Source organism: Theropithecus gelada, chromosome 13 (assembly GCF_003255815.1).
Source record: "Theropithecus gelada isolate Dixy chromosome 13, Tgel_1.0, whole genome shotgun sequence".
In the NCBI taxonomy this organism is placed as follows: domain Eukaryota; kingdom Metazoa; phylum Chordata; class Mammalia; order Primates; family Cercopithecidae; genus Theropithecus; species Theropithecus gelada.
Genome location: NC_037681.1, coordinates 31,026,490 through 31,052,174, shown reverse-complemented (window position 1 = coordinate 31,052,174; position 25,685 = coordinate 31,026,490). Strand labels below are relative to the sequence as shown.

Here is a 25,685-nt window from a genome sequence, read left to right as displayed (position 1 = left end):
TCCCAAAGTGCTGGGATTACAGGCTTGAGCCACCGCGCCCAGCCTCTCCAAGGTTTGTTAGGAATGTAGGCCATCCCATTGTCCCCCCCTTTTCTTCCCTCCCCCTTCCTCCATTTTCACCTCTTCTCAGACAACCACTTTTGCCTTTTTAGCTGATTATTTTGGTATGAATCTGTCTCTCTGTCTCTCTCTGTCTCCTCCCTCCTTCCCTCTTGCCTGTCGTCCTACCTCTTAACATTTTAGTGTTAGGCATTATCTTTTGATAACTTTCCTTTCCAAGGAAGCTATATTGTGGTTTTGATTAAGTTGGTATTCAGCATTACATTGTTGTAACTTTTGTTTTTTTTGAGACAGGGCCTGTTACCCAGGCTGGAGTACAGTGGCAAAATCATAGCTTACTGCAGCCTCAGTCTCTTTGGCTTAAGTGATCCTCCCACCTCAGCCTTTCAGGTAGCTGGGATTACAGATGCACATCACACCCAGCTAATATATATGTATGTATATATTTTAGTAGAGATGAGGTCTCACTGTGTTGCCTGAACTAGTCTCCAACTCCTGAGGTCAAGAGATCCTCCCACCTCAGCCTCCCAAAGTGCTGGGATTACAGGTACAAGCTACCATGCCTGGCCTATGTAGGTGCTATTTCCAGCCGAGTCAGTAGTAATCTGTGACTGCATTTCTTGTTCAATCTTTGTGTCCTTTGAAGTTAATAATTGTCTCTCTTGCTTGTTTTCTATGTAGTTATCACTAATCAACCCCCAATTTATGCCAGTTCTCTAAGTCTTATTTTGAGGTATTTAGATAGGTTAGACTTATACTTATTTACCTTCCTGAAGAAGTTGCTTCTAGAACTTTCTACCCCATTCCATTCTGGCCTGGTCACCTTCTAATCCTGGGACCTCCCTTTACCATTATCCTGTGGATTCAGTTCACCTCAACCCATGTTGGACAGAGAATTACAAGAACCTTCAGTTTCCTGAAGAAATACAGTTTCCAGCCTAGACAAGCAGTCAGTCCATGTGAGAGTATGGTAAATTTTTTCAGACGTGCAAGTTCTCAACAGCAGCCAATTCCCCTTAAATGCTGTGTTTCCTTGGGAAATTGCTAGAGGAGTTGCTTCTCTAAAATAACAGAGAGAGGAAGCATCCTGGGAAACCTCACACAAAACGACTATACTGTGCTGCAAGCCCATCTCAGTCTAGAAGTTCGGTCTTCAGTGCTGGGGAATTTTCTTGAAAGAAAATTTCTATTAGTTTTTCCTGCCATGATCCATAGTTATTTTTTGGCAGTGAGGAATAAGAGTTTAAAAAGTGAATGAAAACTCTAGGTGGGGACAGGTTCCCTCAGTCACTGTGCGGTGACTTGGCCATACTGTCTATTTGGGGAAGGACGCTGCACATGTCATTGTCTCTTAAGTCTTTCTCTTGGCTGGTCAGGTCCTCCTGCTTGGGGGTAAAGGCCTGGCTACCAGCATTCCTAGAACTGACCACCGTAGGTCACAAGAGGTTGGAGGGTTCCAGAGGGCACCTCACCCCCACGTGCCAGCCTTGTTCTCCCCTCTTTGTGGCCAGCACACTTCTCTTGCTCTTGCAGTGCCAACCCCAGCCAGACAACTCCTCAGTGGGAAAGGGCCAGGACCAGGCTTTCCAGAGCTGGGGTGTGATTTTAAATAGGCTTTCTTTCTGACTCTCAAATTTTTATTACCCCTGTTTCCTTTCCTTCTTTTGAGGGTTTATGTCCTTTTTAAAAAGCTCCTTTTCTGTTGTTCTAGTGAGGTTTTAGGAGAGATGAGAAGAAGATACTAGTGTGCAAGCTACCGTCTTTACTCAGAAGTCTGTACCAGCCTAACTTCATAGGTATCATAGCATTGAATGAACTAATTTGATTGGCTGGGGCGCGGTGGCTCACGCCTGTAATCCCAGCACTTTGGGAGGCCTAGGCGGGCAAATCACCAGGTCAGGAGTTTGAGACCAGCCTGACGACATGGTGAAGCCCCGTTTCCACTAAAAATACAAAATTAGCCAGCTGTGGTGGCACGTGCCTATAATCCCAGCTACTTAGGAGACTGAGGCAGGAGAATCGCTTGAACCCGAGACAGAGATTGCAGTGAGCCAAGATCACACCACTGCACTCCAGTTGGGGTGACAGAGCAAGACCCCATCTCAAAAGAAAAAAAAGAACTAATTTGTTTCAAATGGCAGTCATTCTTCATATATGTTACTATGTGGAACAAAATAATAATAGGCATCCCACTCAGGTAGACAGATACCATTCTTCCAGGTAGGACTGTGGTATGGACAGTACTTTAATGTTTTCTGTATTTTAATGGTAAAGTTGAGCATGTGTAGACAGGTGTTTATAGGATGAATCACTAGCCAGACACTTGTAAGCTCCTATAGAACATTAATAGCTATACCTTATCCTACTTTTTTCCTTAAGACAGCTGTGAAAACAAACAGACTAGGAAAAAACCCTGAAGGAAATATTTTTACAGATGGGTCAGAAGAGGTTTTATTTTATAGTTGTTCATCCAAAGCATACTTGTCTTGAGGCAAAGCAATTGATTTGTTTTAAATTAAGAAAAAAAGCTTAATACCAGCAACATACATAGTCTTTGTAACATTTTATCTATTTATTAAATATGACTATTACTTTAATAAATATAGTAAGATGAAAAGAAAATATTTGCCCTTGGTGTTTTTTTAACCTGAAAATGTGTAATAGGCAGTTAGGTATTCATTTAAAAATATCTTTGACAATATCACCTGTCCGATACCTACAGATAACTCCAAAATTTACATCCTAGCCCCCTTCTTTCTCCTGAGACATGGCGCCTAGTTCCCAGACACCTAGTGGTGTCCGTCCGAATCCTGGTGCTCTTCTCCCTGTATCACAGGCATAGGCAGCCCTAAATGGAGCGTGATTTCTTCCCGTTTACTCCACCCCTGCGTTTTTTCCTAATGCTCACCAGTGATGGATCCTAACTCACTGTCGCCAGCTTTCTGGTTGCTTAAGCTACATGTTTGAGAGAGGTTTCTAACCGCTTTTAATTCTTAACCCTCCTATCTCCATAGCTGGATCTGTCAATTCTAATTTAGAACTGTATCTCACAATTATTCTTTCCTAAAAACTGTTCCCATTGCCCTAATTCAGACCATCTCTCTCGCCAGTTTCTTAAAATGGCTTCTTAGTCTTCTCATGATGCTAACTTCTTACTCGGCAGTCCGTCAGACATCATGCTGCTGCAGACTCTTGAAGCACAATTTTGGGTTGTTTGTTTGTTTGTGACAAGGTCTGTCACCCAGGCTGGAGTGCATGGCATGATCTCAGCTCACCGCAGCCCTGACTTCCCAGGCTCACACGATCCTCCTACCTCAACCTTCAAGTAGCTGGGACTACAGGCGTGCACCGCCACGCCTGACTAATTTTTTATATTTTGTGTAGACAGCGTCTCACCATGTTGCCCAAGCTGATCTCGAACTTCTGGCCTCAAGCAGTCCTCCCACCTTGGCCTCCCAAAGTGCTGAGATTGCAGGTGTGAACCAACACCTGGCCAGAAGCACAGTTCTGTCATCTGAAGAGTCTTGAAGCACACTTCTGTTGATCATCCATCTTCTCCTTCCTCCCTGCTTCCCTGTCTCCCTCCTTCTTCGTTTCTCTTCCTTTTCCTCTTCCTCTTCTTCCTCCCCCTCCTCCTCTTCGCTAGTGGTTTCCCCTTATATCTTCAAAATAACAGTCATGGTATTTAAAATCCTTTACAGTATGGCCTGATCAAAAAATTGTTTTTGAAATTGCATCATTCTTATGTCACCAGACTATTCACCACTTCTGTCGGCTGGAAATGCTGTTTCTTCAGATTTCTACTTGTTGAAACCTCATCTTCCAAGCCCCCTCCCTGATGCCACACCCCCCAAGGCCCCTCCTGGGGTGTCTTTTGTTGGGATTCCTTTATCTGTTCTCTCCTGTGACACTTTCAGCATTACCAAGCAGCCCTCAGAAGGGGCCTAGTAGCAAATGTGTTTGCAGTGTTTTTTCTTCCTTACTAGATTAGGATCAGGAACCCAATCTTACCTTTCTTTTTCCCTTCGTCCTAAGTCTTTCTTGGAAATGATGTTTAATCAGGGAAGACTTGTTGCATTTAATATCTCAGAATTTTAGGTAAGGGTTTATCTGTTTTTAGGTATATACAAATAATAAACAGGCCAAGTTCCTTAATATCTTATGATTTATTAAACTTTTGTATAGGTCTGTCAGTATCACAAGTAATAGTCAGAACTCAACTGCCTGCAACCTTATTTACTCTCAACAGTGGAGAAATAGTAAAGTAGTCTGTTCAGCAGAGTCAGAGTCCATCACAAACAGGTCAGCTTTTTCCAGCAGTGTTCAGGGCTGTTTACTCTGATTGACAAACAATTCTAAGTAGGCTGTTTGATCTGGCTTCCAAGCCTATAGCAGAGAAGGAACGATAAGACAGTCCTAAATGTGTAAGATTCTCTGTCATCTACTTAAGTGAACAGGTAAGTTTACAGTACAGTTTTAGAAGACTTTCCATTGAAAATGGTACAAATAAAAAGGAATTTAGTGTCAGTCCCGAGCTATCTAAATGGGTCTCAGTAGCCGAAGTTTTTGTGTCTGAAGGATACACAATATCCTTTGGCAACAGTTAGTTGACCTGAGGGGAAATATTAATGAAATCACCCGGTAGGAGATGGAAACGTCCCTTCTGTTTCCCAGTAACTCAGCTGGAATTGGTAAACTTACATCACCAGCTTCCTCCATCCCACCATGTGAGTTACTGACTTTGTATACTTCCTCTCCCAGTTTTGGAATCTGAAGTTGAAAGAATTGCTTATTTTAAGTCAGCGTAGTAACTAAGCTTTGTTTAAAAGCCCTGTTTTCAGGTACAGTGGCTCACACCTGTAATCCCAGTACTTTGGGAGGCCAAGGCATCAGAAATTGCTTGAGCCCGGGACTTCAAGACCAGCCTGGGCAACATAGTGAGACCCATCTCTACAAAAAATAAAAAGTTAGCCAGGTGCGGTGGTGCACCTGTGGTCCCAGCTACTTGGGAGGCTGACTGAGGTGGCAGGATCACTTGAGCCCAGGAGGTTGGGGCTGCAGTGAGCCGTGATTGTGCCATTGCACTCCAGCCTGGGTGACAGAGTGAGACCCTGTCTCTAAAAAATAATAAAAGCCATGTTTTAAAAACTTACGTATTTTCTTAAAAGGTACTTTTTGCATTAAAATGTTAATTGAAGAAATTCTTTCTAATGCGTTAAGCATAAAGTTAGCCAAAAGACTCATTCTTAGCTCATTGTGTGTAATGGCCAACTGGTGTAGATCATCTGCAAAGTAGATTAGCAGAGGTTCTTTTGGTGGTGACAGCTGAAACCTAGGGGCACAATGGAAGTCCTGGAAGAAATTTCATAATGAGTTCATAATGTATGCCTCGTGCCGCTTATTAATTTATAATAGAATCAGTGTTTTAAAACCATGTTTCTGGTCAAATTTTAATCAGATATTAACTTAAATTTTTACATACTTTTTCCTCCTTATAGAGTCTTCCTAGTATTCTCACCGATGATCGATTTAAAGTTATGTTTGAGAACCCTGACTTCCAAGTAGATGAAGAGAGTGAAGAATTCAGGCTTCTGAATCCACTTGTTTCAAAAATTAGTGAAAAAAGGAAAAAGAAGCTAAGACTCTTAGAGCAACAAGAACTGCGTGAAAAAGTAATGTACTCCTTATCTTTTAGAATTTGCTACTGTTTCTTTAATATAATGTTTTCTTTGTAAGTTAGAAGAGTCTTCGATTATACTTGAGATGTAATTAATTCCATATTAAGTGATTGACATTGGGCTTAGGAGTATTCTCTTATTTAATTAAAGGCATTTCTCCTGATGCATGCAGTAGAGTAGCTGTTAGGCACTCATTAATGGGCCAGTTGCTGCTTCAGAGAAAACAAGGGGTCTGTGTTTGGGGGAAAGGAGTTGCTGCTTACTATTTTTATTCTCAGGAAGAGGAGGAAGAGCCGGAAGGAAAACCGAGTGATGCAGAAAGTTCGGAGAGTTCAGATGATGAAAAAGCCTGGGTTGAAGAGGTCAGGAAGCAACGCAGACTCCTCCAGCAGGAGGAAAAAGTGAAGCGACAGGAACGACTCAAGGAGGACCAGCAGACAGTCCTAAAGCCCCAGTTTTATGAGATCAAAGCAGGAGAAGAATTTAGAAGCTTCAAAGATTCTGCCACAAAGCAGAAACTGATGAAGTGAGTAGCACTGCCTGAGCACACAGTTGACATGTAGCCAAGCCCTTGCTTTTCCTCTCTGGCACATCGCCCTAAAGATGACATTTCTGTCTTTGGATGATGGAGGTGCAGAGGGTAGAGGGGACGAGGGAAGCGGGAGGTAAGGCCATGTGGGAGGTGATGTGAGGGAAGCACGCAGGAGGCCTGAGGGGAGTGTTGCTATTGAAGTACATTGGTCTCTAGGGGATTTACTTATTTGTCACAACTTTTTGAGGTATAGTTTACATGCAGTAAAATATAGGGTAGAGGTAGCCTTATGAGTATCAGTGGAACACTTTTAAGCTGCAAAAGCCACACACTTTCCTTGTCCTTGTTTTTTCCCCATGAGGTTCCCTCACCTACAAATACTTATTCTGTGCCCTACAGATCGGTGCTTTGAAGCCTTTTGGACAGTGGTTGCTAGGAGATGATAACTTTTCTGCTTCTTCACAAAGTTATTTTAAAAAATTAGAACCTCGGTTATGTTTACCCCATCTCGCTTTACCTGGTTATTGAAAAAGTTACTTGGAAAATTTGCCAGAAGTTTTAAGTCTTTTTCAGGAAAATTGAGAGATGAAAAAGAGTGGTATTCTAGAATAGGCAAATATGTAGAAAGAGGCAGAAAACAGAATGGTGGTTGTCGAGTGTTTCATGGGTACAGAGTTTCAGGTTGGATTATGAAAATGTGCTGGAAATAGTTGGTAGTGGTGGTTGTACAACAGTGTGAATGTACTTAATGCTGCTGAACTGTCTAGTTAAAAATGAATAAAATGGTAGGTTTTATGTTATATTTACCCCCACTCCAAAAAAATTAACCTTCCCCAGAAAAGGTAGTTTTATTTGAATAATTTTCAGTTGTCAAGAGTCTGCATGAGGAACAAGCTAGGTGTCAAGCCCAAGTTGTATATAAACTCTAAATTATGCAATTCTCTGCTTTGAGAATTCTTAGGCAAAGTATTGATGCACAGGATTGGAATATGATAGACAGTCACAGGAGGTGTCTTAAAAGAATAACTGGAATGTCTGGGGAGCCAAGGGAGCAGTCTTGAGGTGGAGCAGAAGGATTGGGCAGAATAGACGAGGTGTTAGCTTGGGGTCAGTACATTTCTGTACCTTGCACTTCTCCAGCTCCCAGCTCTCCATGCAGGAGAAGGTGTTTTTTCCGAAGTGGGAGGAGGAAAAGGGTGGGGAGGACATCAGTGAACAGGTGGAATTGTTTCTGGGGTTGAGATGTATTTTACTCATCTTTATTTCACCATCTTCTAGCAAGTATCTGCAACACCAGAGGTAGTGAATCCTTCAATTTAGAATTCAGAAGCACCTCAAAATTCTGGTTCTGATGAACTAACAAAAGATGTGTACATGAATAAAGAAGCTAGTAGAGTTGACCCTTGAACAACTTGAGGGCTAGGAGTGCCAATGCCCTGGAAAGTAAAAAAAAATGTGCATTTAGGCTGGGCACGGTGGCTCACGCCTGTAATCCTAGCACTTTGGGAGGCCTAGATGGGCAGATCATGAGGTCAGGAGTTGAGACCATCCTGGCCAACATGGTGAGATGCTGTCTCTACTAAAAATACAAAAATTAGCTGATGTGGCGGTGCATGCCTGTAGTCCCACCTACTCAGGAGGCTGAGGCAGGAGAATTATTTGAACCTGGGAGGTGGAAGTTGCAGTGAGCCGAGATCGCACCACTGCACTCCAGTCTGGCAACAGTGCTAGACTCCATCTCAAAAAAAAAAAAGAAGATATATATATATATATGCATGCATTTAACTTTTTGTGTTACGTATTTATTTTCACTAGAAAGTCTAGACCTAACACATACAACTTTTGATTTCTCGAAAACTTTTTTTTTTTTTTTAAACCTTCCTGGTGACTTAGATCCTAGAATATCCCTACTAGTGACCAGAATTTTTAACAGTCAGGGGTCAATTACCACATATTTTGTATGTTCTATGTATCGTATACTGTACTCATATAATAAGATAAGTTGGAGGAAAGAAAATGTTATTAAGAAAATCATAAGGAAAGGAAAATATATTTACTATACATTAGATGGGAGAGGATCATTGTAAAGGTATTCATCCTTGTTGTCTTCATGTGGAGTAGTCTGAGGACGAAGAAGAGGAGGGATTGGTCTTCCTGTCTCAGGGGCAAAGACAGAACAGGAGGAAGTGAAAGGGAGGCAGGGGAGGCAAGTAATGGTGTTAACTTTTATTGGAAAAACTGTGTGTAAGTAGAGCAGTATAGTGCAAACCCATGTCGTTCGAGGGTCAACTCTAGTGTTCTTGATATCTTTTGAAGATGTTTTCTTTAGTGACCAACCTCACTTTTTAAAATAACAACTTTCTTGAGATATAATTTATGTAACATACAATTAATCTACTAAAAGCATGCAGTTCACTGGTTTTTAGTATATTCACAGAATTCTGGAACCATCACCATAATTTTAGAACATTACCGTCACCCCAAAAGGAAACCCCATGCCTCATGGGCAGTCACCCCACATCACCCCATATCCCATCCTGAGGCAGCCAGTAGTTTACTTTTCTGTCTCTCGATTTGCCTATTCTGACATCTCATGTAAAAGGAACTATACGATGTGTGGCCTTTTGTGGCTGGCCTCTTTCTCTTAGCACAGTGTCTTTAATGTTCATCTGTGTTGTAGCATCTGTTGGTATAGTCGGCCCTCTGTATCCGAGGGTTCCTCATCCATAGATTCAACCAATATGGGTTGAAAATATTCAGAAAAAATTTGTAACCGTACTGAACGTGTACAGACTTTTTTCTTGACTTTATTCCCTAATCAATAGTATAACAACTATGCATGTAGCATTTACATTGTATTAGGTATTATAAGTAATCTAGAGATAATTTAACATACAGGAGAAGATGTGCACAGGTTATATGGAAATAACCACACCATTTTATATGACTTGAACATCCATGGATTTTTAGTATCCAAGGGAGGTCCTGGAACCAATTCCCCAGCGGATACCAAGGGACAACTCCACTCCATTTGTTTTCATTACCAAGTAATATTCCAGTGTGTGTGTAGACCAGTTTGTGTATTCCTTCGTCAGTTGATGGACACGTGGGTAGTTTCCACTTTTTGGCTATTGTGAATAATGTTGCTGCGAACATTGGTTTATACAGTTTTACATGTGTTTTGCATGTGTTTTCATCTATGTGTAAGAATCAGAAGAAATTGCTGGTCATATAGTAACTCTTACGTTTAGCCTTTTCAGAAACCGGCAAACTTGTGCACAGGCTGCACCATTTTACATTCTCCAGCAGTGTGTGCAGTCTCACTTTTTATACAGCTGTTATGTGTAGGTGTTTTATTGGGAGTCCTACTTGGTTTGTGCTGTTCTGGTTCTGTGGATTAAATTTATTTGTTGAGTATATGCTGTTTTTGTCTTGCTCTATTTACTGCTTTATCTCTGGCTCTTGATTAAGTACTTAGAATAGAGTGGGCACTTGAGAAATACTTGCTGAAAGTTGAATCTTCTTTGCCGTGACAACACATCAGGCAACTCAGAACTTACTCCTTCAAAATCTGCTGAGAAAGGACTCATTTTCCCCATAGCCATTGACCAGGAAAATCTGGGAGCAGTTGTTTTGAGTGTGACCACGGCAACAGGAGGCTGTGATTTGGGGGTAGGCGGTCTGACTAATCTCTCTAACATTCTTCCTTTTGCCTGGGGGCTGTAGTAGGAAATGGAAGTATAAAACAAAGGGAATAAAAATTTATATCTAAGAATAAACCATAGTGAGGTGAATAAACTGTAGTTAAACATTCTAAGTTAAATATCACCAAGTTAAACATTCTTACTAAGTTAAATATCACCAAGTTAAACATTCTTACTAAGTTAAATATCACCAAGTTAAACATTCTTACTAAGTTAAATATCACTAAGTTAAACATCCTTTTTGAGAACTATACAAGTGATAATATTTACATGAGTATTTAGTGAAGCATTAAACCATGATCCTTCAGAGAACTAAAGTGACTCTGTATGTTTATTCTGCAAGTTACCGCAAGCCAGTTAACAAGAGACAACATCAGATTGAATGTGTTCTATTTAAATGTTGACTTGGACTTGCCCAGCTTTAAAACTGTTTCTATAAAGGGAAAGGTGGATCATGAATGGTAACTGGAGCCTTGAGTGAGCTGTCTGCGTTGCTTGGTGTGGTCATATGGCTTTAGATAAACGTGTGTCTGTTGACATGTATTTTTATGCCTTACAGTGTGCTAATGTTATTTGTGAGTCTGTTCATCCACTTATCAGCCTCTCCACCACCCATTCATCAAGCATTTATCAACTGCTCAGTGCGAGCAGACCCGCATTCTAGACCCAGGGGATGGGAAGAAAGACGTGGCCTGTGTACCTGAAGCATTCATGGGAAAAGACCATAAGAAAGAAGGAGCTGAATTTGGGGGGCCTTGAAGTCATATGGAAACTGGTTGTGGAAAGATGCAGAGTGGAGCGCTCAGGGCTGGTGGGAAAGATAGCATTCCTGGCAGAGGCACAGCACAGCCACAGGCGGGCCATTCAAAGGGTGGGGGGTGCCTTCCTGCAGCCAGAGCACCGGGTGCCTGAAGGGGTGGCCGAGCAAGCACTGGAAAGCCACAATCTGAACAGCTTAGAAGAATGGGATCAAATCTATTCCAACCCTTCCCCTAGTATTATAAGTACTTTTATAATAAAAGCAGTACATGTTTGTTATAGCAAATAAAAGCATAGGCATAAAAAGTCCCTAATCCCAGAAACCCATTAGCAAAATACCTCCATTTTAGAAAGACAATGTGCGGAGAAGCTGGACACCCACAGACCAGCTCTCAAACTATTAGAATCATCCCAGTTAGAAGGGCCACAGGCCTGAATAATGGGGTGGAGAGGAGCAGACAGACCAGAAGACTAAGAGTGAGAAAGAAAAATGGGCACAAACTCCACCGTCGGTTCCTGATAATATCAAAGGAGAAGGGAATAGTCAGGGATGATGTGGAGATGTCTAGCAATGTTGCCCTTGAGGTAAAAAATACAGAATGCAGAGTAGGTTTAGGGCTAAAAGTAATGAGCTGGGTTGAGCCCATGCGTCTTCTGTGTCACATTCAGTAAATCAATGGCAATGTCCATCAGGCCCAGGAAGAGGAGGCTGGAGATGTCAGTTTGAGAGATACCAGCCTTTATTGTGTGGTCAAGATCATGAATGAAAAGAGATTTACTATCATTGTATAGAGTAAGATTAGGGCTAAGAATGGAACCTTGGGGAAAAACAATTATTTTACTTGAACCTGTGATAAAATCCATACCATACACCTCTCTAGAGAAAATTACAAATGCCTGTGATGTATTTGCATAGAATTTTAGAGACTTCACAGAGGTACTGATTGCGTAGGACTAAGAATTCTGTTAGAAAGCAGACAAAGAAGATGGGCAGTAACCAGCTGAGAGGAAAACTGGCAAGGGCCAAACCTGGAGCGTGTCTGAGGCAAGGGAGTGGTCCTGCCACCCAGCGGAACAGAGAAGCCCAGGCACGAAGGCTGGGAAAAGGCCGGTATGCAGCTGGCCTCACTGGCACTGTTTCTCCGTCCCGCCAAATGGCCAACTGCAGTAGAGAGATGAGTGACTGGGAGATAGAAAACACGGTAAACAGTTAGTGTAGGTAAGTCTTTCAAGAAGTTTGGTAGTGAAAGAAAGGGATGAAAGCCAATAACTTGATGGGAAGCGGTTTATAGACTCGAGAGACATGATTTGTTAGTAGGCAGAGAAGACTCAGCCACAGAAAGGGGATAGTAAGGAATTGAGAGAATTGAGTCAATTGACAAAGTAGCATCTGGTAAGGAACCGGGTGGCAGTGGGCCCGAGAACCAGGTAAGGAGAGCCTCAGAAAAGACAAGGTGTGCATCCTCAGAGACACGGAGGAAAGAACTCCAGATGCATGGACATAGGGGACATAATTCTGGTTAGAGGTAGAAAGATTGGGAAGGCCATGCTTGTTGGCCTCAGGAATCTGGGCACATCAACCGTTTCTGGTATCTGGAGCAGCCGTGACCTGCAAAGTATAGGAGTGGAGCTGTGTGCATTGGTGAACAGTGGAAGAAGAGAGTCCTTAGAATGAAAACTCTCCACATTTCAGTAGATGGGGATAACTTCTCTTCTTGGGTAGTCAATACTAGCTGCCAGGCAGCCTTTCAGTTCCATTTATGAAAGCATTCTTTGAATGCTTTCAAATGCCCTGTGGTAGGTCCTAGAAATTGTTTAAGACAGTTCCTGCCTTTGGGGAGCTCATCTTCTTCACCGGGTAGCTTGGTAGCTTTGGGTGAGCTTTTTATCATGTCTGCAACATTATCCACTTTGTTAATTAATATGGCATGTTTTTACTCTTCAGCTCACGTTCCTCTGATAGTGGATAAGAGCTGAGGTAATGCAGCTTAGTTTTAATATAAGCATTTAAAAATCTAGTCTGGGAAGTAATTAAATTCCAGACTTACATTTTTGAAAAGAGAATCTTGTATTACTCAATGAATATGTCCTCAGTACTATGTAGGCATGTTATCATTGTAATACCTAAGAGTGTGGACTGAAGGTTAAAGCCTCTCCTATCCCCCACCTCCCTTCCTGAGGTCATGGCTGTGTGCGCACCATATTTCTCGCCTTTAAAAAATACATTCACTCCTATATGTGTCCACACTCACAGATCTATACCTGTAGCTTTTTTTCTTTAACGTGAATGGTTCATACTCTTTATGTTATTTTTTGAGATGGGTCTCATGCTGTTGCCCAGGCTAGAGTGCAGAGGCGCAATCATGGTTCACTGCAGCCTCGATCTGCTGGGCTCAAATGATCTTCCCACCTCGCCCTCCCTCCTGAGTAGCTGCGACTACAGGCCACCACAATTGTTAAATTTTTTGTCCAGTTGGGGTCTCATTTTGTTGCCCAGACTGGTCTTGAACTTCTGGCCTCACGACATCCTCCTGCCTCAGCCTCCCAAAGTGCTGGAATTGCAGGCATGAGCCACTGTGCCCAGCCTAATTATACTGTTTAACTTGCTCTTTTCATTTAACAGCAAGTCTTAGAAATGTTTCTTTATAAGTTCAGTAGGCTTACCTTCTGGCTGCATAAATATTTCATAAGGTGGATGTGCTGTGATTTATGTAACTATTCCTCTAACTGTAGGTGTTTAGGTTGCTGCTTTTTCTCTTACCCTTTTCACAGTCACAAATATGTATGCACACGGACAAGTATTTCTTTAGAGTATATTCCTAATAGGAGTTTGCTGGATCAGCAGGGGTGTGTGATAGAGACTGCCAGATCACCCTCCAAAAAGGCTTGAGCACTTTGCACTGTGGCCAGACCGCCTGTTTCCCCACACTCCAGCATCGCCGGATGTTAGGAATCTTTTAAATCTTCATTATGCCTATAGAAGAGGCATCAGATTTGATGGTTGCCTGAGTTTCAGTCTCTTGAAATAGGGCCTTTGAAGCAACACGTGGAAACAGAAAGCATTCAAATAAAGTTTTTAGTAAACTTTATGGCATATGTAAATATTTGTCTGAGGTAGTTATTTAAAGCAAAGTACTTAAATTTAAAAAATACTTAATCCTTTATCTGCGGATTCTCTTTCTCCATTTTCTAATTTATTCCCTCCGGTATAGACTGTGGAGCGGGGGCTCCTTTAATTAGAGTTAATTAACTCTTCTCAGTTCTGTCCTGAAGCACATGCCTTTATGAATATGACCCCCACCCCCCACACTGCCCCTTCCCTGCAGCGGGATTCAAAACCTCTCATCTGAGGAGCACTACGTTTTAATTAAATATGTGTGTGTGCACGTGTGTTCGTATTTTAAAACCCCAAAGTAAATCAGTCAACCTTCCTGGTGCATCTAAATATTTAATTTGATTTTCTTCCTTGTAGTTTCTGCCCACTTTCCTTTTTATTTTAAGATAAATATACTAATAATCTCGTTTCTTCCCCTGGGAGCTTTCTACATTCTATACTGAGTAATTCTACCCACTTTTAACATTGTAAAGCCTACATCTGTTTTCTTACCAATCACAAATTTGGGGATTGTTTTTATCTATTTGTTCCAATTAGATTTTCCCCTAGAATCCTTTACTATAAACCAATGAAAAAGTCCCCCATGGCCGTCAGACCTAAAGTAAAGCCTAGGCAGGGAAAAGAAGTAGGGGCGGGGTGTGGGGGAGGGGAGAGGAGGGGGAGGGAAAGGCCAGTTCTGCAGTCCTCCTCTGCCACCTGCCAGTGTCCTGGAAGAAACATGCTGAGAAGCGCATGCAGTGTGGTGTTCTCCCTTTTGTTTTTCTGTTCAATAAGGAGTTTTCAGGTGTTCCTACAGCAGTGTCTACTTAGGTCATCTCTGACCAAAGTCACACTCAAGAAGCAGGCTGTGGAACTGCTGGTTAGCAAACGCTTTCAGTAAACTGACTTTCAAAGGGAGGGAAGTGGAACTTCTTTAATGTAGAAATCTCCACACATGGTCTCTGTGTCTGATCTTCTGCCATGGTTTGTTCCAAAACTCAGCTTGTCTTTCCAAATAGCCTAGACAGAACAAGTTTTTACAAGTGCACATTGAAAGTACATTGAGAGAAACCCCAGAATGTGTATGCCCTATCATGGAGGAAGTAAGGTCATTCTTAACAGAGTAATAATTGCCCACAATTGACTGGAAAAGTCTTTTTCTTCCTAAATTAGTGTTTTCTGTATACCGTCTTCTCTCAATGGTTATATAGTTACTTGGAATTCCTGTTAACTTTTTTTTTTTTAAGTGAAAGCAAGTTCATTAAGAAAGTAAAGGAATAAAAGAATGGCTACTCCATAGGCACAGCAGCCCTGTTAACTTTGAAACCTCAGAGTTTATAGCTATGAAAAGAAAGAAGAATGAAATGAGCAGGTTGAGGAATTTGCTGAGGCTCACATAATTCACATACACACTACAGTCCATTTACACTTTACTTTTGAATTGTTAGAAGAGGAAAAAAGCTAACCTAAATCTTAATTTCATTCCGTTTGTCATGTGGAAGCTTGTCATTGAGTATACTTAATGGACAAGTTTCCTGAACAAAACTGTGTAAATCAAGTATGGCCTGACACTCGCCTGGAAACCAGCAATTCTGAAACTGGAATCCGGCTTAGAACTGAATCTTACGTGGCCTGCAGCAAGTCATTTCACATCTTACCTCCCTTTTTTGCCATCTATAAAGGATAAATACTTCTGTCTCAGGGATGTTGAAAGGATTAATTAGTTAGTCTATAAAGAACTTTGAAGATGAAAAGTACTTTAAAAGTGCTTCTTAATAACATTATTGCTTAGAAAAGAGTGCCACTTTTATGCTAACCACTTTATGTCTCAAATTATATAAAGAAGGTGTGTTTAGTACGTTACTACAAGTTGTAAACTAGAGATAAATTTCTCATGGTGTGAACATCAAACATTAGCTTCAGAATTTCAAAGAAGGATCACTTTGGGGGATCATTTAGGAGCTGTGTTCTCCTCAGCGATTAGTTACAAAGACCATATTTCAGGGAAAAGAAGACCCTTTCACACAGCTCAGACTTTTTTTTTCTTCAGTCAGGTTTCTTAGCTCTCACTTTAACAGGCTGCGTTGAATGTGATTTGGGGCACGGGGGGCAGGAGACGGAGTATACTATTTTTGAGGAGGGAACAGAATAGAAGAGAACCATATTCTTTGTTTTGTCTTCCGTCTCATCTATCTCAGTCTTATCAGGGGAATAAGAATCTATTGCTTTAGCCATTTCTAGAAAAGTTAAAGTAACTGTTTAAACATACTGAAAATATATATCATTAGGCTTAATTCAGTTTATTTCCCTCTAAACCAAGTTAACAAAAAGGGCCAGTGTTCTAGTTTATAATAAAAAATTATTATAACATTCAGTGAAGTTTCATATAACGGGTACAAAATTCATACTTAACCTCTTTATTGGAAAGCAGAGGGGGGTTGTGTTAATTATACAGATAACAGTGAAATGCAGGGCACAGCAGACTGTAACAGAGACACAGATTATATAAAGAGAGCCTAGAAAAATTTGGAAAATGTGATCAAGAAATGAAATGAGGCCGGGCGTGGTGGCTCAAGCCTGTAATCCCAGCACTTTGGGACGCCGAGACGGGCGGATCACGAGGTCAGGAGATCGAGACCATCCTGGCTAACAAGGTGAAACCCCGTCTCTACTAAAAAATACAAAAAAAAAACTAGCCGGGCGAGGTGGCAGGCGCCTGTAGTCCCAGCTACTTGGGAGGCTGAGGCAGGAGAATGGCGTAAACCCAGGAGGCGGAGCTTGCAGTGCGCTGAGATCCGGCCACTGCACTCCAGCCTGGGCAACAGAGCGAGACTCCGTCTCAAAAAAAAAAAAAAAGAGAGAAATGAAATGAGATTTAAATTTGGGATAAAGTATGTCAGAAAGAGTAAGTCAAGTAAGAAACTAAAAGGGAAGATACCTGGAGAGATATCAGTGACTAGAGCTGAATCAGGTGGAATTACCCAAAGTGTAATTGCTTTTGTTTTCTCTCAGTGTCATCAGACAGATTCATGTTTCAAGCTGTTCATGCTGTGGGATGATGGCTTGCAGTCTACTGAGTTAAGACTGAGTGAAGGAAAAATAAGAATTATCATAGCTCTTCTCTGTGACTTGACCTGGAGGACTTAATTTGTGCTCATTCCTTTGTAAAAGGTGGACGAGTGGCTAAAATACTCACATACCGAATTTGTGTATTGTTTAAATATATCATTATATCATAAATGCCATTGACCATTATGGTCAATTACAGGCTTCAGAAGTAGATTGCTCTTTGCATTTGGTCTTCAGAAATATGATTGATTTTAGTAAGAAAAGTAGCAGGCATTGAAGTGTTTGATACTGCCACTTAAGATATTAAATTAGTGGGTGTTTTTGCCAGTCATTGTTTTACAGTCTATCTCTGGAATATGAATAATGACTATTTGAGTGCGCCTAATTCTTTCAATTTATTGTGTTAAGTGAATGATATTTTCATTTACATGTGTAAACATTTTTCTTCGCAATCAATTCTAATCAAAACTTGTTTCAAATAGTAAATTAAAACATAATTTTGATTAATGTGGCATTCTTTTAAATTTCCCGTAGCAAAACACTTGAAGATCGTTTGAAAATTGAAGCAAAAAATGGGACGTTGAGTGTATCCGATACCACTGTTGGCAGCAAACAATTGACATTCACATTAAAGAGGGTGAGTTATCTTTTATTGTTATTTTTTAATTCACAAAAGAATAATAGGCTTTCAATAGTATTTTGTGTGTGTGTCCTAAGACCAGCCTTCTCATACCTCTTCCCTATTGAGGAAGCTGTGTTCCCTGTTCTAGCGTTTTCTCTGCAACCAGAGCCCCTGGTGGGCCAAGAGCACAGTGTGTGACTACAGTAGAGCCAGGAGTATCACTGGTGTCCCAAGGGAGACAGGGACTTAGTGGCCCTAGAGTTAGCTCTGTTGGAGATGAACCAGCTGTCTTGGTTTCTGAATCGCTCTGTGGCCTGAGGTGTGGCTTATAAAGCAAAAGTCCCATCCTGACCCTCTAAGGATGTAGGGCTACCTTGCATGTATATGGACTTTGAAGAAGAATGGGAATTGGTGAGTTCTGATACCTCGTGACAGTCACCCCCAGCTTGCCCAGATACTATCATTTTAGAAGACAAACTACTCTGCCAGTGGTCATCCTATTCTAAATTGATTTATAAGATCCATCTTTTTAGCCACTGGTAATAATGCCTGTCACACATTATAGGGAGAGTAAACTGCTTAAGTATTTACTGTTAACTGGATCCAGTTGTATTTCTCAAAAAAATTTTTTCTCATTCGTAGTCAGTCCTCTTCAATATAGTCACCAAATAGAATGACAAAGATTTCATCCCTTTTTTTTTCCTAAGCAGTAGTAGGGGGATATAATTCACAGACCATATGCTCCTTCTAAAGTGTACAATTCAATGATTCTTAGTGTATTCACTGAGTTGGGCAACCATCACACTATGTAATTCCAGAACATTTTCATCACCCCAGAAAGAAGCCCTATACCCTTTAGCATTTACCCCCATATTTTCATCCCCCAGCCCCTGGCATCCACTAATCTACTTCCTGTCTCTATAGCTTTGCCTGTTCTGGACATTTCATACAAATGGAATCATTCAATGTGAAGTCTTTCGTAACTGGCTTCTTCACTGAGCATAATGTTTTCAAGGTTTATTCATTCAGTGGTGTAACTTTGCATCGGAATTGCATTTCTTTTTATGGCTGAATAATATACCATTGTATGTATATAACACATTTTGCTATTCATTCTTTTTTAAGGGACACTTGGGTTGTGTTCTTTTGGGGGAAGTGAGTAATAATCTGCTATGAAAATGAATGTGTAAATTTTTTCATGAACATGTGTTTTCATTTATCTTGGGTCTATACCTAGGAGCGGAATTGCTGCGTCATACAGCATAGCTATTTAACTTTTTAAGAAACCTGTCAGACAGTTTTCCAAAGTGGCTGCACCATTTTACATTCCCACCAAGCAGCATATAAGGGTTGCAGGTTTTCCACATCCACACCAAACCTGTTGCTGTCTGTCATCTTTATTATAGCCATGCTAGTGGGTGTGAGTGGTGTGTTGTTTGATTTGCGGTCCCTAATGACTAATGAGTTGAGCATTTTATCATGTGCTTATTGGTCATTTGTGTATCATCTCTGGAGAACCACCTCATCACATCCTGTACCCATTCCTCTCTGATTTCTCTAAAATTTTCCCAACCTGCATCAGAAGGCTTGCCAAGTAATTTTTAAAACTTCATTATTCTAAGTGCAAAAAGCTTTTCAGTTAATTCTGTTTGCTGAGAGCAAATTTGCCCTCTTACATTTATCACTTATATCAGCCAAATACACATTCAGAGGGACCTCATTGTGCCTCTTCCTAATTCCTTATCAATTTTCTTTATACCTGGAAGCAATCCTTGATTCCCTCTGAAACTCAAATGATGTCAAATGGGGCAGGAGCAGCACAGCCTGGAAGGATCCCAGGTCTGCAGCGTGGCCACCTCAGCTCCTGCAGAGGCCCCTCTGCTGGGTTGAGTGAGCACCTACTTTGCAGTAACCTGAAAATACAAGCCTTTTCCCACTGTTTTCTAAATTGGAAGGAACTGAGTTGAAGATCAGTTTAAAATTTGTAGTAAAATGAAAATAAGATGGCTCTGAAATTATATTTTTGTTTATAAAAAAAAGTATGAAGAATTGCTTAAATTAAGTTATGGCCTCATAACTGAATCAAGCAGAGGCTTTGAAACTGTTTTTGATGAATGTGTCAATTAATGTTTGATGTGTTTGTTTCCTTACTTGATAAACATTTTAATTATTAAATCTCAGTTTTACTTGAGTTCAGGTTTTCAGTAAATTTTACTTATTCAGGCAGTTGTTCATAGAAGTCTCTTTTTATACTGCATGTTTGATACGCTCAGGTAGAATCTTGAGTTTTTCCCATATTTGCATATGTATCTCCTAAAATTTCAGTAAAATTTAAGAGGAAAAATCTATGCTTTAATGTCGTTTAAGATTGTATAGTGGTAAAACTGGGATTCAGTCGCAAATCTAATTTTAAAATTTCTTTTAGTACAATTCCTCATCAAGCCTGAGGCTGTTGCTGATACAAGTGTGTCTGTCTGCACCTGTCCTTCTCCTCCCTCTGTGACAGGAGTGCTGGAGGCTGTGGTGAACTAGTAGGCAAGAGGAGGCAGGAGCACCCGAGAGAAGCGCTAACGGGCCCATAGATCCTCCTGGATCCGCCACATGGCGGCAAGGCCTTCCGATGCAGCCGTGGGAGAGAGGCTAGTCCTAGTCCTTTTTCTGCACTGAAATTTGTCTGCAGAACAATAACCACTGCTTACAAGCTCCTCTCCAAGCTCCCTTGGTGGAGAAAGTCTGACAGAGCTTCCCACCATGTGTTCCAGGAGATGTAAATAGTGACCCTGGAAGATTACTTTTGCTATCAGACAGATAAGGGAAAAACCTTGGACTGATGTCCATGTTGAAGACTCATGAAGGTGCCTTAACTTAGAAGCTCCAACACACCTTGTTTATCTGTATTTAGCACATCATTTTCCAAAATTACATGAAGAAACTTTTTTTTCTTTTCCTTTTTTTTTTTCTTTCTTTCTTTTTCTTGAGACAGAGTCTCGCTCTGTCTCCCAGGCTGGAGTGCAGTGGTGCGATCTCAGCTTGCTGCAAGCTCCACCTCCCGGGTTCACGCCATTCTCCTGCCTCAGCCTCCCAAGTGGCTGGCACTACAGGCCCCCACCACCACACCCAGATAATGTTTTGTATTTTTAGTAAACACGGGGTTTCACCGTGTTAGCCAGGATGGTCTCGATTTCCTGACCTTGTGATCAGCCTGCCTCAGCCTCCCAAAGTGCTGGGATTACAGGCATGAGCCACCACGTCTGGCCTGAAGAAACCCTTTTTAAATAAATTCTGATTAACATGAAGAAGCGAAATATTGAATAACTGGTATTGGTTCACTTTACCGGGCTCCTGGTGATGTCATCACTCGCTCAGCTAGGGAGTGTTAGAAGGAGTTCTGAGTTTTCCATTAATGCGTGTGTATTGATGCCTGCCCTGTGCTTCATGCTAGGGACAGACATGGCTCTTGCCACCACAGTTCTCAGTCTATGGGAGAGAGAGACAGCGGGTAAAAATTATATACCTCTAATTATGTCATTAGAACTATGGCAAGTGCTTCAAAGGTGAGCAGAGGGCTGTGAGATTGTTTGGTAAAGGACCAAACTTTGCACAGTTTCAGTAAGCACAGGACTGAACTGACATAGTATTTCTATTTTATTTTTAAATCCTCCGGCTGTTGCATGGAGAGTTGCCTTAAGGGGTATTTGAGAGGAAGCAGAGCACAAGGAAGGCAACTCCGTGGTGGCCATGGTTAGGACGGGCAGCAGCCTGGGCTCGGGTGGTACCCTCCAAGACAGAGCACAGTAGAGGAGTTTGGGATAGGATCAGAATACACAGGATAGGATTTACTTTGAAAAGACAGTCGAAGAATGGTAATAATCAGAGAAGGGACTTAAAGAATTATTCAGAAACCCGGTTTAAGAGCTTCTTAGAATAGGAGAAATGCATCTTTTTTTTTTTTTTTTTTTTTTTTTTGACATTACAAATTGCTTTCCTTCCCCACTATTCTCTCACTTTCAACTCCTTAATTTTAGAAGATTGGGTAATATCCACAAGAGGTGAATGTGGAGACTTTCTCCTCAAGGGTAACATACAGATGCATGTTTTGTGTTAGGTGTGTAGAAAATATAGATCCTGGCTGGGCGTGGTGGTGCACGCCTGAAATCCCAGCACTTTGGGAGGCCGAGGTGGGTGGATCACGAGGTCAAGAGATTGAGACCATCCTGGACAACACAGTGAAACCCCATCTCTACTAAAAATATAAAAAATATAGCCGGGCATGGTGGTGGGCGCCTATAGTCCCAGCTACTCGGGAGGCTGAGGCAGAGAATGGCATAAACCCGGGAGGCGGGGCTTGCAGTGAGCAGAGATCGCGCCACTGCACTCCAGCCTGGGTGACTGAGGGAGGCTCGGTCTCAAAAAAAAAAAAAAAAAACTAGCCAGGCGTGGTCACCTGTAGTCCCAGCTACTCTGGAGGCTGAGGCGGGGGAATCGCTTGAATCGGGAGGCGGAGGTTGCAGTGAGCCGAGAGTGTGCCATTGCACTCCAGCCTGGCAACAGAGCGAGACTCCATCTCAAAAAAAGAAAAAGAAAATACAGATCCCAGTGAAGCAGGTTCCCTGGGTGTCCATAAGGCGATGCTTTTCCACTTTATCAACTGAGGCCCCTGACAATGCTTTCTCAGTTTACCATCTGCGTAGTTCCACCACTAAGAATTTTTTTTTTTTTTTTTGAGCTTTACATTCAGGTGTTTGTATTTTCAAAACCATCAAATGTGTTTTTAAAACTGTATAATTCTTACTTTGTTGTGGCTTCTGCATTGATAATCTTCTAAGGATTTCTGCTGAAAGTAGTTAAACCATTTGGTGCTGGGGATGGGGAGGGAGGAGTTCCAGCTCCCATGTGAGCCAATGAGCATTGAGAACAAAAGTGAGCACGTTTCCAGCAGTCAGCCCGGGAGTCCACGTGCTTACTGCAGCTGTGAACTTGGGCATCGTCTGCCTCGCTTTCATCAGTGATTAATGAGAGCAGTTTGCTGCTTTTAAGGAAGGAGAGGTGGAGTTTTGGGAAACAGCTAAAAATTCTTGGGAGAAAGTTCTATGAATGAGTGTTTTAATAATGTACTTTTAGTACATTTAAGTATTTTTTTCTTTTGTTTTTAAAAACAGTGGGAATAAACGAATGGCTCTAGTTTGTAAACAAAGATCTCTAAAAGGAAAGTGGACACTCTGTAAGTGATACCATCTTCAAGGTGGCTCTTTTGTAGGCTCTTTTAAAACAACACAGTGGTTGTGTGAGTGTGTTGGTTGAAAAACCAGTCTCCTACTTTGTAGTAGACTGGTCTATTAGGGCCCTTCTCTTGCCTGGGGTTCAGAATTTCTGCTTTTGCATTGATGGTGAAAGTTGGCCTTGGTCCTGCTGTTTCTGCCAGGGTAGCGTTTGTCAGAGCGGAGTCCAGGCAGCCCCACCATGTCCCCTGGAGCCTGTGGGCAGCGTTTCTCCTGGCAGCAGGTCTGAGATTGGTGGCAGTACTGTTGGCATCCTGACGGTTACCAGAAAAGAGGTATAGGATTTTCTCTGTTTCTCTCTACTCATTTAATTTTCTCTTTTAGTCTGAACAGCAGAAGAAGCAACAGGAGGCTGAGAAACTGCATCGACAAGAAAGGAAAAGACTCCGTCGTTCAGCCGGACACCTGAAGTCAAGACACAAAAGAGGACGGTCGTTTCATTGATTTGGGAAGTGATCCTACCTGTGATTAGGGAGGGGTATGTCTCCCCCAAACTGATCGTCGTTAAGAGTGTTCAACACAGATAAGGGAACACACGTTTTTAAAGTTCCATGTACATTCTTGTACACAGAGGTAAAGATTTGAAAACCTGTGCTTTGTGGATTGGACTGTGAAGCTGGGCCCTGCCGATGGCCACCACATAGCCCAAGGGTGAGCTTGCAAGTCATTGCTCCCTGGAAACATTGTCCTTTCCCCGTGGTTTTAATCATGTAAACCAGGTTGGGGTTTTTTTTAATATTGTGAAATGTACACCATGAAATGAAAGGTTTATCCTGTGCTAGAAACCAAGATTTATCATGCTCTAGGAACTTTGTTCCTACACTGCCTACTGCCATTCATGATTAAACCATCCGGAAATACCATCTCTGTTTTACCTGGTGTCTGTGTATTGCCTGTGTTTGTGTTTATAAGTGTATGTTGATAGGTTTGTTTGGCTTGTTTATGTACTAGTTTGGGATTTGTTTTTAAATAATTTATACCAAGAGAGTATAATCTAATGGCGCAGGTTGAGAGCGTCCCAAATCCAAAAATCTAAAACTGAGCACTGTATTTATCTTTTCTTGCCCTGCTAGAAAGAACTACCTGAAACTGGGTAATTTATAAGTACAGAAAAAGGTTTAATTGACTCACAGTTCTGCAGGTGGTACAGGAAGCATGGCTACGGAGGCCCCGGGAAGCTTACTATCGTGGCGGAAGGTGAAGCACAAGCAGGCATGTCCTACATGGCTAGAGCTGGGGGAAGAGGGCAAAGGGGGAGATGGTACACACTTTCAAACACCAGATCTCCAAGAACTCACTAGCACAGAATAACAAGGGGAAGGTCCGCCCTCATGATTCAGTCACCTCCCTCCAGGCCCCTCCTCCAGCACCGAAGATTGCAATTTGACATGAGATTTGTGTGGGGACACAGAGCAATACCATATCGAGCACTGATATGACATTGGAGGAAAATGCTCATTAGAGCTTTTCAGGTTTTGGATTTTCAGATTTGGGATACTCGACTAGTGAATATAATACAGATATTCCAAAACACACAAAAAATCCAAAGTCTAAAAGACTTCTGCTCCCAAGCATTTCAGATAAGGGATACCCAACCTGTAATAATGGGAAACAAGCAGTGGAGGCTACTGGTTAATCTTGGCACCAGTTTAATTACAGGTTGTTGGTTTTTTTCCTGTTTCTTACGTACAGTCAAACATAAACTTACTGGAGGAAACATGTATAAAAATAAATATACTTTCATTTGAATAGCTTCTTTGAGAAAGACTCCAAGAAATTTTTTTTTAATTAGACAAACGGTGGTGTGCACTTGTAGTCCCAGCTGCTGAGGAGGCTGAGGTAGGTAGCTTGAGCCTGAGAAGTCGAGGCTAGCCTGGGCGACAGATCAAGACCCGGGTCTCAAAAAAAGAAAAAAGAGAACCAACTTTGGTTTCCTTAGTTTTTCCAGAATTGATGTGATTTTGGAGGTGCCTTTATAGATTTTTAAGGGTCTTTATGTACAACTGAAATAGTAACTCTTTGGACTGTAAATGATACAGCCTAACTTCTAATGTCGTAAGCCGAGAGGCAGAATGCATTAATTGACATAACCATGCTTGGGACATGGAACTGGCCTCAGGAACACCTAGATCCAGGGCTCCACGTTCAGTCAGCTAGCACATGCATACTCTGTCTCTGTTTCCCTCTTTCTCTCTCCTTCCCCTACTCCCGCCTTCCTCCTGCTGTCTCACCGTTATTCCTTCTCTCTTCAGGCCTCCCCTGTTCTTTTCCCAATATGTTTCCCTTCCCCTGCCTCTGCTGTCTGTGCCGCTTCTGCTTCTGTGCAGATTGGCTTGTTCCCAAGGCAGGGAACAGTTCGGCCACGTGTCCACTTCTGTGGTCGGAGAAATGAGGTCTGTTTCCAGAAAAAAGGTGTGTGGAGGGTGGGGTGTGTGTGTGTTCTTGTTCCTGGGGCAGCCAGCCCCATTCGTGCTGTGGTGCCAGGGAGTCCTCCAGCGGGTCCAACCGCTGGACCAGTGCTGTCCTTCCTCAGCTTCTTTCCCCCTAAACTCTTGCTCAGTGTCCACCTCTTCTCAAAGGAAGGGGCTGCAGCTTCCTGTTGCCTTCTCTTCTGTTTCCACGCTACCTCCCTTAGGGATGGGGGGTTTTACAAATTTAGAGAGGGACACTTTGCTGGCTGGACTGTCCCCAGGGGTTGGGTGTTTATGCCCTTGGCCTGTTTCCTGAGGTCAGGCTCTGTCACATCTACTCCTGGCTTTCCGAGGCCTCTCTTTTCCTTCCTTCTTGGAGGGCCTCCTAGTTCTGTGGGAAGCCAGTATTCCGCAGGGCCAGATTCCACAGGCAGCACTGCTCTGTTCAGCCAGTGCTCTCAGCACACCAGGAGATCA

The 25,685-nt window shown here is 42.0% G+C and overlaps 1 protein-coding gene across 4 annotated transcripts in view; it reads left to right on the top strand.

Moving 5' to 3' along the window:
- The window catches only part of NOL10 (nucleolar protein 10), a 115,774-nt gene extending 92,098 nt beyond the window's left edge, over positions 1-23,676 (top strand). For 3 of the 4 annotated variants that reach the window (XM_025354156.1, XM_025354153.1, XM_025354155.1), the window contains exons 17-20: positions 5,559-5,732; positions 6,017-6,264; positions 17,431-17,533; positions 23,122-23,676. In XM_025354156.1, coding sequence (XP_025209941.1) covers positions 5,559-5,732; positions 6,017-6,264; positions 17,431-17,533; positions 23,122-23,241 — 645 coding nt within the window. In that variant the 3' untranslated portion in view covers positions 23,242-23,676. The remainder of the gene's footprint in view (positions 1-5,558; positions 5,733-6,016; positions 6,265-17,430; positions 17,534-23,121) is intronic. The other variant, XM_025354152.1, reaches the window with a different exon arrangement.
- Positions 23,677-25,685: the final 2,009 nt, after the last annotated feature.